Below are 13312 nucleotides of genomic sequence, written 5' to 3' on the forward strand. Positions count from 1 at the left end.
CCACGGCCGTGATGCACTACAGGATCCTCCTACTTCACCTGCATGTTGCTCTGCCCTATCCACAGACACACCGCACTCACTGGGCCTTAGCATTGATGGGTCCTGCTGCTTGGAATGCTCTTCCCCAGACCCTCACATGGCTGCCGCCATCTTGACATTCTCCCCTCCTCAGAGAGAACTTTCCCAACCTCACCTCAAATAGCTACTGAAGTAATTCTGACATTATCCTACTTTATTTGCTTCACAGTGCTTAAATGCTTATGAAATGATCTTATTATTTTTTCCCCTAGCATGTCTTCCACTAGAATCTAAGATCCTTGAGGAGAGGGACTTCAACATACACACTGCAGAATTTCCAAAGCCTAAAACAGTGCTTGGCACAAACAAGGAATTCTTGGCAGAAACAAGACTTGTTGAGTAACTGAGCAAAGTGCTTGACACACGGTCAGAGCTGAATTCACGTGTACTACTCTTAATTTTACAAGACAACAGCTCTTGATTCCTTTGAGAATGCCTGGGTTAGCAGATTTTTTTTCCTGTTTTTTTTTTTTTTCCTTGGCTGCACTATGCAGCATGTGGGATCTTAGTTCCCCGACCAGGGATGGAACCTGTGCCCCCTGCAGTGGAAGCGCGGAGTCCTAACCACTGGACCACCAGGGAATTCCCTAGCAGATATTTGTCAATGGGAAAAGATAGTGGGATTTTAGCACTGGAAGAGGCCTCCAGTGATTTTTCGAACTTGTCCCCATCTCATCACACCTGAAGACAGCATATGCAATCCACTGCTGTGGGTACCTGTGCTCAAGAGACTGTATGAATGAAACAGAACTCGATTTAGCCTCTGGCAGAGTAATCTAAAATTCAATTGGCTTTTCATGTGGGTCAGTTGCCCATGACCTGCCCTTAAATACCGCTGAGCTGTTGAGGTATAAATATATCGTTTTAAAGAGGATTAGGACCCCACAGAGAACGAGAGCGTGAAGTGAGTAACAATAGTAAGGCTTTAAGGAGGACAGGGTTAGGAATTGAGCAGGGATTTGCGAAGAGAACCCTGGGGATCGCAGGCATTCAGCCATAAGCCTGGCTCCAGGGGTAAAGAAATGCGTGTGAGCAACAAACCAGCGTCTGCAGAGCCTGAGATGGGCCTGGCGCAAAGCCCCAGGGTTAATTGTCTCCATGCCAGGGTTCCTATAACCCAGTAGGCCCCTCCTTGCTGGAGCTTAAACTCTCCTGTTGCTGCCTCAGACAGTCAGGACCAATGTCAGCCTTGAGACCACAGGGATCACGCTGTGGGTTATGCTTCTTGCCTTTATTCATACACATTTACAACTTTTATTCTTTATTTTCCCCCAGTCAATCTCTTTACTTCTAAGCCTTAGGGGGAATGAGTAAGCACACTTTGCTAATGTGCAAGGGGAAATAAATCTGGATTTTAGGTTTGAATAGTCTGGATTTAATGTGAGGGCATTTGAGTACATCCTAGCCTTTAAAAATTAGGTTCTGAGGCTCTGTCTTCACGAACCTGAACTCAGACAAATCAGTTTCACCTTTTTCATCTCAGTTTCATCTGTCAACTGAAAGGGCAATTGAGTGGGCAAGTCAAACTTAGTTTTCTCTCCTATAAAATGGGGATAATAGTAACTACTTTATTGGGTTGTTATAAAGATTAAATAAGATAATATCTGTAAATGCTTAGCATAATGTATGGTGGTTATTATAATAAGCATGCTACATGTTTTCTCATCTAAATTAAATTTTGCAACCACTGTAAGGTGTTATCCTCACCTTAGAGATACTCTGAAGTCCTTTCCAGCTGGTTTTTAAACAGTACAGCACACAAGCATCTGCAGTATCATCGAATTTGTTCTGCCATCTGGTAATAGCTGTCAACTGAAAAAAAAGCACAATCTAGAAGTCGAGAGTTATGTTTTATTTAGCGGACAAAACTGAGGACTTAAGCTCGGGACACAGCACCTCAGATAACTCTGAGAGACTGCTCCGAAGAGGCAAGGGGGAGAGCCAGGATATACAGAGGTTTTTGCAATAAAGACCAGGTATTCGGAACATCAAAAGATTACCATTAATTAAAGAAAACCAGGCGTCTCGAGTTAAGGAATTCTGCACTTTTCTAAGTATGGGGAGATGCAAGTCTGGGCTCACTGAAATCATTCCTTTGATATGCACCTCAGCTATCTGGGGGCACTATCCTGTGCTTCTCATCCTGAGTCTCCTCAGGGTGCACCGTCAGGGTGGCTGTAATGTGATGGCTTGATGGCTGCAACATCCTTTGTTCACTGATATGGCAGGCAATATTCTTCATTCACATAGCTAGTATTTATTGAATGTCTATTATCTGCCTGGTACTGTGTGAGGTGCTTTACAAGTTACCTAATTCAATACTCCAACCTTCGTAAGTTTTATTTCCTACATTTTACTAATGAGTAAACTGAGGCTCTGAGAGGGTTAAACACCTTGCCTAAGTTTATAGCAGTTAGTGGGTTTGAACTCTTATCTGACTCAGGCCTGTTTTCTCTACTCGGCTACTGATGAATGTTGCAGTAAAGCTAATTTAATAGTGTAAGAAAGGAGGAAGGGTAGCTGACAAACAGAAATGTTACAAAAAGAGACTGATTTAAAATAATTGCTTTATGTATTTACTGTGGCATATCTTAGTGGCCAAAGGACATATAAGTAATTCTCTTTGAAAGCATCAAAACTAGGCACTGAACGAGTTTAATCTGTAGAGTCTACCAATAATTTAAAACAGACCTTAACACTATTTTATTTAATATGAAAAGAAACTATACTTCAGATCAGAGAAAATAACAATGAACTCAGGGCTTCACCTCAATAAAAAACCGTCTCACTTCCTACCTGCCTTCTGGTCCATCCCGAAATCAGGTCTACTTTTCTCACTACCTTCCATCACCACCATGAACAGAAAGTTGAGACTTGGGCATTAATTCTAATTTTCAGAACATACATTTTACTCAGGAGACCCAATTAAAAACAAACAAAAAGACCCTTCTCAGTCTATCAGAATAAAGAAATTACCTAGTTTATATCAAGTGGGCTTCAAATATGCCAAATACTTATGTCAAGGAAATACCATTAATTTTTGTTGTGTGTGTAGTTTATCTCTGTATTTATCTTAAAACAAGATTTTAATATATAATTTGAAGTGCTAAATAATCTGGTTTAGAGGCTACTTTAGTCTGAAAACAGCTGGAAGTGGATGTACACCTTTAAAAGAGAGCCACTGGAGGCAAGTATGCAGAAGTCATCCTATTATAATAAAGTGATTGATACTGTCTATAAAAAGAGCACAGAAAAGGATTAGATGTGGGTCTACATTTATTTTTAAAGAACTATTTCTTTCAAAATGAAAATGAGTCACAATGGCTGCTTTGCTAGATACAGGTACTATTATACTGCTCTTGTTTTACTGACTAGTTCTTAATCCTGAGGCTTATACCTGGGATAAACATGCTTTAGGCATTTGTGAATGACACAGTTGACAACTGAGCTGCAAAAAGAATGAGGTCATGGGGCACAAGGCTGTAATTCTTTTCATGTTAATGACAGTAATGTAAGTCTGATACATGAGCAGTGTGCATTCAGAACACTCATACCTGATAGCAGGTCGGGAAAAGAGAACAGGGACTCCAGTTTAAGGGTGGAAAACTGAGAAGTCATAACTACCCCAAAGATGTGAAGGAAACCACAAAAGACATGGGCCGGATTCTGCTGTAAAAAGGAAACGTATCACTCCCTTGGGGTTGATACACCAACAGCCTCAGCCCACTGTCATCTTGCCTCTTTCAGAGCTTTAACTACTATTTAATTTTATGGAAAATTAGACATCCCCAAACAAAAAGAGTGCTAGTCACCAAAAGAAAGAGGTCTTATCAGCATGGAACTTAATAAGGAAAAGTATTTATTTGTGCCTTGCACAATTTTTGAAAGCTGTTATTGCTATTCAATTTTTGGTATTTACTATAGTGCTGGGTGCAAAGTCAACAAAAGAAAAGCTTATTGAATAAATGAATTACAGGATGAATGAAACGATACAGTAATTTCTTGAGAGCTCAAATTCCATTATAGTGACCCTTCTAGGCAGCCCTGAAAGGGTTCGGGCTACAGAAGAGTTCAGCGCATGCCACAAATGTGCTTGATCTGCTATAAAGTATATCAATTTTCAAGAATGTAATGCTTACATGAGGTAAAACCTGGAGGTCACCACCCCCAAACTAGCATATGCCAGCCTGCACTAAGGTAAATATCAAAAACTTTAACTGCTCAGTGTTAAATTAACCAAAGTTTCCTTCAAGGTCCCTCAAAAGAAAGAAATGTGTGTGAGGAATATTTGAAACACTCACTTTTAGATGAATGAAATGATACAAATCACAATCAGTACAAACTAATAATTGAACAACAGTGGAATAACAAAATATGAATTTGACTGTTTTGGTACAGAATGGTCCAAATGGTTTGCTCACATTTGTTAAAATCCGAACTGAAACAATGACATGTATAAAAGAATAGATAAAGTGGTTCCTGCACAATAGTCTGGTGTATCGTAAACTTCCAATCCCTGCTTTCTACTGATCAAGCCATGCGGCCTCAGGAGAGCAGTCAGGGTGACTTGAAACTGTCTTCCCTGGAGACTCCCTCCACTTGACATGCTCACTTCACATCCCAGCACAAGTGGTCACGCTGAGACTTTATGACTTGCTTTCTTCTTCCTCTGGTATTGTTTCCCAGATTGGCTTCTTGATGTGTTCTGGTAACTGTTCTAATTTTGTCTAAAGAGAGAAAAACAAAACTTTAATATAATGTGGACTTAACTCTTCAGCCACAAATTGAATTTATTCATTCTGTTCCCTCAAGTCCTCTTGACTTTTTTCTTTTACCCTCTCATCTTGTTGTAGGGCTTTGAAACAGAGAAAAGAAAACTCGATGGTAGATTAACACTCTCACATACATTATCTATTTGCTCCTCAGTGATCTCCAGGGACCACCAATCAACGTGGAACCCGTGTCTAGACAACTGCTAAGAGGGAGGGAGGCGTCAGAGGTGGCTCCAGGAGGACATGGGCTGCGGGGGCAGCATTCTGTTGAGCCGCGCCCTGCACAGCGGGTGTAGACCCCAACCACTGTGGCAACTCTGCCTCCAGGTCCTCCCCTCCACCCAGTGGGCTGGAATCAGGCGGCAATGTATCAATACAACAATACACATCTCCCTCCAACAGAGGCAGAAATTCAAGTCATACCTTTGTAACTTCCATGGCAACTCCTTCAGGTAAGTTTCGCTGAATATATTCCAAGTAGACATCCGCTGTACTCCCAGTGAGATGTTCTAACTAAAATTTCAAACATGAAATTGATTCATGCTATGCTGGTTAAAGCAGAAATTTTGAGGGTTTTTTTTTTTTTTTTCTGGTAAAGGCAGTAGAGTCTTTTCTTCATCTGTGAAATCTTACAGAATCCCAATTTAAAAGGAAAAAAGTGCAGATCCTCTGGTTGAACTGAACGAGGGGAGCAGAGCCGCGATGTCCCCTTTCCTCCCAAATGCCTTAAAGCCAGGGCTCCATGGAACCCAGCTGGCAAGCATGGTATCAAAACAGTGTAAAAGTTTCACAAAACAACTCAAAACAAAAGGAAACAAAAGACTAAATTATAAAATAGAGTTAGTATAAGATTTTGTGTGTTCCATGGCAAGGTGGATAAAATTTTGGATTTTTCTTTTTCATTTAAGGGTAGGACTATGTCTTAATATTTGTACTCTCAATGCCTAGTACAGAGCTTCTCATATAAAACATGCACAAGCACTTGTTTTAGTAACATTTACCAATCATTTACTATGAGATGAAATATTCTAAGTGCTTTAGATAAATATCTCATTTAATCCTCACACTAACTGTATGAAATTGGTACTGTTATTATTTCCAACTTAAAGATGAAGGACTTGAGGCACAGGTCACACAGCTAGTAAATGCCAGTACTTGGACCTGGCTGTCCAACGCCAAAGCCCATGCTTTCCCTTAACCACAAGACTGTGCTGACCTGGGTGGCTGCACAAATGAATGATAATCGACGAATGAAAAACCTTAATGCTGCCCATCATGGACATGGAGAATTCAGTGAGCCCGTGAGAAGAATTATTAGAGCTGTGTGAAAACGTAGCTAGAATTTTTGAAACATAAGCAAAATTATTCCAATGCTAGCTTACTGTATAAAAATTAGTCAACATAATGTGCACTACTGAGTTAAAGTATGAACTACTCTGAAGGATGGCTTTACTTGACTTTGATTTTCCTATCATGCTGCTTCTATAAACACAAAAAGACACTTACCTTCTCTACCACTATCTGGCATGGGCTGACTGAAAGGAAGTCTACTGGGCAACGTTAAAGGAAAGTTATGATGTGCTAGTGTGAAATTTGGGGCATTTCAAAAAAATGCCTGAGTGTCTGAAATAAACTCACCTCTAAACATCTGTAAAGTGTTCTCATTTCATACTGAACCCTGTGCTTCTTGAAAATATGCACTGATTTGAGAAGAGTAAATCGCTCTATTTTCCTTGGAGGTTCATGTCTGGAAAATTAATGGGCGAAGCAACATACTTAAGCTAAGTGATGTTAAAACCTGAGTCACTGATATCAAAGCATGATTCCACGATTTTGCAGGTCAGGCTCACGCCCAATTATAGGCGTTAACTACCATTTTACAGACTTCCATTTGTCAAGACTGTCATCTCTAACAACTGCTGTCATGAAGCTCCGGCTAAAATAAACCTGCAGACAGCAACAGGAACATTTGCCATCGACCCAAAAACAAGCCTTGGCATGCAAGTGCACACACACATGCCTCCGGCTTTCACACCCTGAGGTCTCGCACTGACCAAACATATGAACTGTGAGGAGCAGCACCGTGTGCTGGACATGGTTGTACTGTCTGCCGTGTATTACAGATACAGTGAAAAGCACAAAACCATGGTCTGTTACGGGAAATGTGTGAGTTCCTTCAGTTTTGCTAGAAAGCAAGACTGGCAAAGCTCCATATGGGCCTCGTTGAACATCAGAAAGAGCAGGTGACAAAACACAGGAGGTGGTTATACTTGACCTTGCAGTGACTTCAAGGCCATACGAAGCTCGCCTTGCTCATGCATGAAAGTATTGGGTGAATGGTGTTTCTTAAGGCAGTTTTGAAACAATGAATATAATAGCAAAGATACCAAATCCAAGAGGCCTGAAAGAATTGCTTGTTCACCTAATCCACCTCCCTGCCCCATGGAGATCCCAGACACGAGGGCTTCTTGGGCCTCCTAAGTCTATGCAATTTCTAGAGAAAGGATTCCTTCATTTTCCTTGTTCACTCATTCTAGTATTTAAGAATTCTGGTAGACAGGAAAGGATGATCCTGCTTAGAATAATATAACAAACCTTATCTCTCCCCATCATGAGTTTCTATCCCATTTTAAGAGCTCAGACCTAGCTGGGACTGGCAGCATTTTTGACTGATTGTGTTATAGCAGCTAACAGGTCAGATTAAGAAAGATCATACTTACACTTTAACAGAGATACCAAGTTCTTTAGCAGCAAGCACCGCAAAATATTCATAACTGTCCAATACAGCCTTATCATGGCCTTTTACTAAAACTGATAGGTGCTTATATAACGTGTCTGGTTCATCAGAAACGGTTATCTGCAATTTTAAAATCAAAAAGAAAAGCTTCAGTCATGGTTCCTCTAATATTTACAATTGGAAAATTTAATGTATTACCCTCACCTGAACAACTTCAGAGTTTACTAATAAGTGGGGAGAAAAATGCTGAGTAACATCTTAACACAGCTTAAATATCTAGATACAACCACATTCAGACTCCACAATGACCCTTAAGAATCAGTTAAAATACAGTTTGAATCAAAAGGATTTTCAAGCAACCTACAAAATCACCAATGGAAACTTCGAGCTTAATAGTTATTAAACCCCAAATATACAACAGAAAAGGATTTGGGGTTCTGTTAATAAAAGTAGCCTGGTCAGAAGACCTGGATTGAGAATTAAACTCTGCCACTTAAAGCTGAATAACAACGGGCAAGTAATATAATCTCACTGAACTTAAGTTTTCTCACATATAAATAGGACAATACTTGTGCTACAGCTCATGGCATTTCTGTCGGGAACAAATAAGAGAGCACGGATTTAAGTGATTATAAGTTATAAAACATTGTTAAACAAAGGCGAGCTATTTCTATTCATACTCTTTTTGTTAGGTTTGTCCATGTTTATCTTGCCCGCTCTAATAGAAAAATTACTCATTTCTAACTAAAATGTCATGACACTGACTGTACAAATAACTTCTACCTCTTCCACCCTAATACTTAAAGATCTTAGAAATGATGGGTTTGACATTTCTGACTTTCTTCCAAGAGGTGAATTACCTTCACTTCAGTCATCCATCAAACCAGTAATTTATATTACTAATCCAATGTTTCAGGGTTAAATTACTTTGCCCTTGAAAGGAGATCTACTTACTAACCAGGAAGCTAGATATTAACTCTCAATTACCCCAAATAGGGTTGTTGGAAGAAGAGAATATACTGATATCCTATCTCTTAAGTTGAGGGACAAGAGAAGGGGAATATAGCCCTAAAATGTGTAATGACTGGTCTCTACAGGGTTTTAAAGATAATTCTGAATCTGTTACAAATATTAAAAATCAAAAGATTTTGCACAAATATTTGAATTTCATTTAGTTTGGAAAATTCAGACAATCTGACATCACTAGGTCTAATTTCCCACATGGCAACAACTGGCTACAGTAAGTAGCAGCTGTCTCGCTTATAAAGGGTACAGCCTGCCACTGTGCCCACCCTGTTACCGTTCCTTACAGGCCTGGCCTACGCAGGCATCTGACCTGGAGACCCGGGGTTTATATATGCTATGAAGTGAAAACACTGAACCAGCAGGCCATTAGGTATAACACAATTCCATTTTGGTGCTCATGGTGTGCACAGATGATTATATACAGACAAAGGTCTAGAAGGATACGTACCAAACTGTTAAAGGGGATTATTTTTGAGGGGTGGGGCTGGAAGCATTTGGAATTTAAAAAACTACAAATTATAGTTTGTAGTTTCAGGATTTAAAAAAACTACAAATAATACAAAATCTGGGTTGATGAAATCATGGCTTTCACTTAAAGGAAACAAGGTAACACAGCTGCTCCTGGATTTTCTCTACTTGTGATAATGCTCTCTCTCACAATAAAGCACTGTTCACTGTTCAATAAAGACTTGAAGCCTACAAAAAAAAAAAAATTCCATAATACAATACCAAGTATTCAGCATTATTAATTATGACAACTCCATACACTATGCTGAGCTAAAACCAAAAGACTACTCATTCCCACAGTTATTTGGGGTAAACACTTTATTCGATTAGCTCTTACCTTAATAGCCTGAAAGTGACCATAAGCACTCAGGGACATCAGTGAATACTTTCCTCAGGTGCACTGTGCACCTGCCAGTATTCCAGAACAAATTTTTTTATTCATAAAGTGTTTGGGAAACAGCCCCAAATGAAATAATGAGGAAAATTTACTGCTAATGTAGCTTCTTATGCCAAGAAATAGGGAGTGCATACCGTAGGCTTGGTCAAATCCTTGGGAACATCAACGTGTAGGTTTGAAAACTGTACCCACTTCATATTGGTGCTGCTATGTGCGGAAACAAAGAGAAACCTAAGTAAAACAGCACAAGTGCCCATTTTCTTATTCAATTTAGCACATCCAATTATATACTTACAGAAGAAGGCCACCATTTTTGGCTGTACTGCTCCTGGAACTGCATACAGAAAAATTCCTCGAACCCTTAAAAAGAGGGGGATGTGTGTTAGAATTAAAATCAATTCCCAAACCATTCATAGTTTCCATTAAAAACCAAAAGGTGCAGGATGCTTCAAATAACAGGCTATCTCATTATTTTAGATGAAGATATTGGGGTAACTAAATTGCCAAATTAGATTTCATTTAAAAAAAAGAGGACAGTGGTAGAGTTGATAATCAAAAAGGACTCTCAAAATACTAGAGACTGTATTTTTTATAGCTCAGGAGCAAGAACTTTTTTTAAAAAAATTTATTTAATTTATTTATTTTTGGCTGCGTTGGGTCTTCGTTGCTGCGTGCGGGCTTTCTCTAGTTGCGGCGAGCGGGGGCTATTCTTCGTTGCAGTGCACGGGCTTCTCATTGTGGTGGCTCCTCTTGTTGCGGAGCACGGGCTCTAGGCACGTGGGCTCAGTAGTTGTGGCTCGCGGGCTCTAGAGCGCAGGCTCAGTAGTTGTGGCACATGGGCTTAGCTGCTGCGGGGCATGTGGGATCTTCCCAGACCAGGGCTCGAACTCGTGTCCCCTGCACTGGCAGGCAGATTCTTAACCACTGCACCACCAGGGAAGCCCAGGAACAAGAACTTTTTTAAAAAACAATTCTCACATTAACAGCTATGAATTAAATATGCAGACATCAAGGAAGAAAACATGTGACTTCATTTTCCCATTTTTTTTTTTACAGATTAAATATATTTCAACATAATACTTCTTTTACTTAAATATTTTTGAGCATTAAAAAAAAGCGTCTTTATAATTTAATTTATGGAGCTGGAATAAGAATTCTAAAGTACCCTTCTTTGAAGCTTTCATACACCTTTTCCAGCATATTTATTTCTTGGCTTGGCTGAGACAACTAGCTTATAAACGTCTAATTTTATAAGTAAGTTGAAATACACATTGGAATTTACACCCATCTTATATACCACTACTGTGCCTCATACTGCAACAATACAGTGTTTCCAAATCCTTACTGTCAGCTCCCCCTGGTGGAACAAAATTTCTTGTTGTAGGAAACCTATGGTACTGTATGTAATACACATTTGCCACCTGTTTTTTTCTTAAGCTTTCCCAAGATTTAAAAGTGTAACCTGAGAAACTGGAAGCTCAACAGGATCCTGAAAAATACTTTAAAGATGAGAATAACGGTTTAGTACAAATGAAACTTAATTAGAACAGCAGAGGGTCACCTATGTTAAAAAAAAACCAAAAAACCTATTCTTAGCTAATTATCCTTCTTCCACTCTTCACCCAAGATGGAGGCAAATCAAAACTTTCACAGTCTCTCTTGGATCAAGGGAGAAAAGCAAAAAGAAGAAAGGAAATCAAGCACAATACAAGGTAGTAAGAGGTACGTGCCATTTTCCACACATAATCACAGAGAAAATTCCCTCCCCACATTTATACCTCTAAGCCCACAATCCAGTTGTGTAGAAGGCCCACAGGTCCAAGGAATATGACACTTCCCAGGAATCTTTTCCCAGTATAAACCCCCTGCTTTTAAAAAGTTGGAGCCTAAAGTGCTGCTACACCCACAAACTAACCTTAAGAAGTTCTTAAGCTTTCCTTCCTTTTTTTCTTTTCTTTCTTTTTTTTGAGGGGGTGGAGCCTGTTCTGGGTAAGTGGGTCTTAAAATAGTTCAAAATTTCAACCTCTAACAGTGCCTGATTTAATAACGGTGGTTCTCAAAGTGTGGTCTAAGGACTTCTGAGGGGCTCCTGAGACACCTTCAGAAGGGGCCCGGGAGACTAAACTTATTTTCATAATAACAGTAAGATGTAATTTGCAACTTTCCCACTCTATTCTCTCACCAGTGTACAGTGAAGTTTTCCAGAGGCTGCAGGACGTGTGATATAGCAACAGATTGCAGAAGCAGCTATGAGAGCCAAGCTGTCTTCTATTAAGCCAGGCATTAAAGAGATTTGCAAAAACATAAAACATTGCTACACTTCTCTCTCAATTTGTTTGGGAAAATATAGTTGTTTTCCATAAAAACGTTAATTATGTTAACATGTAATGAGTTTATTAGTGTTATTTTTAAATGAACAAGCATTTTTAAGATTCTCGGTTGTATTTTCTAATAAGCTAAAAATCGATAGCTAAAACCCACAAAACCCAAAGCTCTTCGGAGTCCTCAACCATTTTTAGAGTGTAAAGAAAGGGGTGCTGAGGCCAAATAACTTAAGAACCGCCGCTTAAATTTTTGCTTTTTCTCCAAAGAACCGAGCAGAGGATATCTAACCCACTCCTCTGACTTCAGCGATTCTCATCTAAATCTCAGAAACCCGGGTATCCAGAAGGTATCTCAATCTGGTTCCGTGGGAAGCGTCTAAGATCTCGTGCCACCTAATTTTCGCGAGGTGAACCTTCTTGACTTCTCTGAGCCTCAGTTTATTTCGCAAACGTGAAAGGCGGGTCTGGAACGTGCGCTGTTCAATATCCTTTCCAGCCCTGACAGTCTACGATTTTTCTAGTTCCTGTCTTTGCCCTGAATCATTAACCTATGTTTTATCCTATGAGAGAATTCGAGATAAAATCAGCCCTTTTCTCGCCACCTTCCTGCAAACAACGGGCCGTGCGTAATAAATACCGCGGAAAGCTCCAGATGTTAAGAATGACAGGGCTTCCCTGGTGGCGCAGTGGTTCAGAGTCGGCTTGCCAATGCAGGGGAGGCGGGTTCGAGCCCTGGTCTGGGAAGATCCCACATGACGCGGAGCAACTGAGCCCGTGAGCCACAATTACTGAGCCTGCGCGTCTGGAGCCTGTGCTCCGCAACAACAGAGGCCGCGATAGTGAGAGGCCCGCGCACCGTGATGAAGAGTGGTCCCCGCTTGCCGCAACTAGAGAAAGCCCTTGCACAGAAACAAAGACCCAACACAGCTAAAAATAAATAAATAAATAAATAACAAAAATAAAGGAATTCCTTTAAAAAAAAAATGACAGGTGGCAGCCAGACGTAATGGTTACCGTCCTTGTTGGGCCGCCTAGTCCCCCCAGCGCACCCCGTACCTGCCAGAGACGCCGTCCCAGTGGCCCAAACGCCGCTCGCACCGCCATCTTGCCGTTCCCGCTTCCCGGAATCGCTTCCGGGGTCACGGAGGAGTCCTCTGACCATAGAGTTCTGCAAAAGGAGAGAGTGTGTCCTTTGTGTTCCGGCACCGGAACAACCATAGAGACGCGATTCCACGCTCTCTGAGGGTGGGACTGTGAATGTAGCCGGCCTCCTTCCGGTCGCAACCTGACCCCTACGCCGTCCTGTAATAGTTTCAGCTCGTATCTGGTTACCGAGTTCTGTCAGCGCTTTCCTTTTCAAATCGTGTTTGTCCTTTGCGGTTCCTGTTTTGTTGGAGGCAAACACAACAAACACATGCTTGGAAAAAATATGAGTAATATATTGACACTGGTTATCTCTGAGCAGTGGATG

The 13312-nt window shown here is 40.5% G+C and overlaps 1 protein-coding gene across 2 annotated transcripts; it reads right to left on the reverse strand.

Moving 5' to 3' along the window:
* Nucleotides 1-2640: 2640 nt before the first annotated feature.
* MRPS10 (mitochondrial ribosomal protein S10) lies at nt 2641-13030 on the reverse strand. Of its 2 annotated transcripts, none has more exons than XM_028162779.2 (7): nt 12898-13030; nt 9813-9877; nt 9652-9721; nt 7571-7707; nt 6489-6597; nt 5274-5363; nt 2641-4805 (listed from the first exon to the last, which is right to left on the reverse strand). In XM_028162779.2, the coding sequence occupies exons 1-7, from the start codon at nt 12943-12945 to the stop codon at nt 4725-4727; spliced, it is 600 nt and encodes a 199-aa protein (XP_028018580.2). In that variant the 5' UTR covers nt 12946-13030; the 3' UTR covers nt 2641-4724. The 2 variants fall into 2 exon arrangements, with proteins under 2 accessions (XP_028018580.2, XP_007197926.2); XM_007197864.2 differs by having other exon boundaries at nt 9652-9724.
* Between the last annotated feature and the right edge of the window lie 282 nt (nt 13031-13312).

Source organism: Balaenoptera acutorostrata, chromosome 10 (assembly GCF_949987535.1).
Source record: "Balaenoptera acutorostrata chromosome 10, mBalAcu1.1, whole genome shotgun sequence".
In the NCBI taxonomy this organism is placed as follows: Eukaryota; Metazoa; Chordata; class Mammalia; order Artiodactyla; family Balaenopteridae; genus Balaenoptera; species Balaenoptera acutorostrata.

Bases quoted from the DNA above. Each gene is read 5' to 3' on its own strand.
- MRPS10 (XM_007197864.2), bottom strand. From the start codon at position 12,945: ATGGCGGTGCGAGCGGCGTTTGGGCCACTGGGACGGCGTCTCTGGCAG. The intron at 9,878-12,897 runs GTACGGGGTGCG...CCTCTTTTTAAG, and splicing joins TGGGACGGCGTCTCTGGCAG to GGTTCGAGGAATTTTTCTGT. The intron at 4,806-5,273 runs GTATGACTTGAA...TTCTCTCTTTAG, and splicing joins TTGCCATGGAAGTTACAAAG to ACAAAATTAGAACAGTTACC.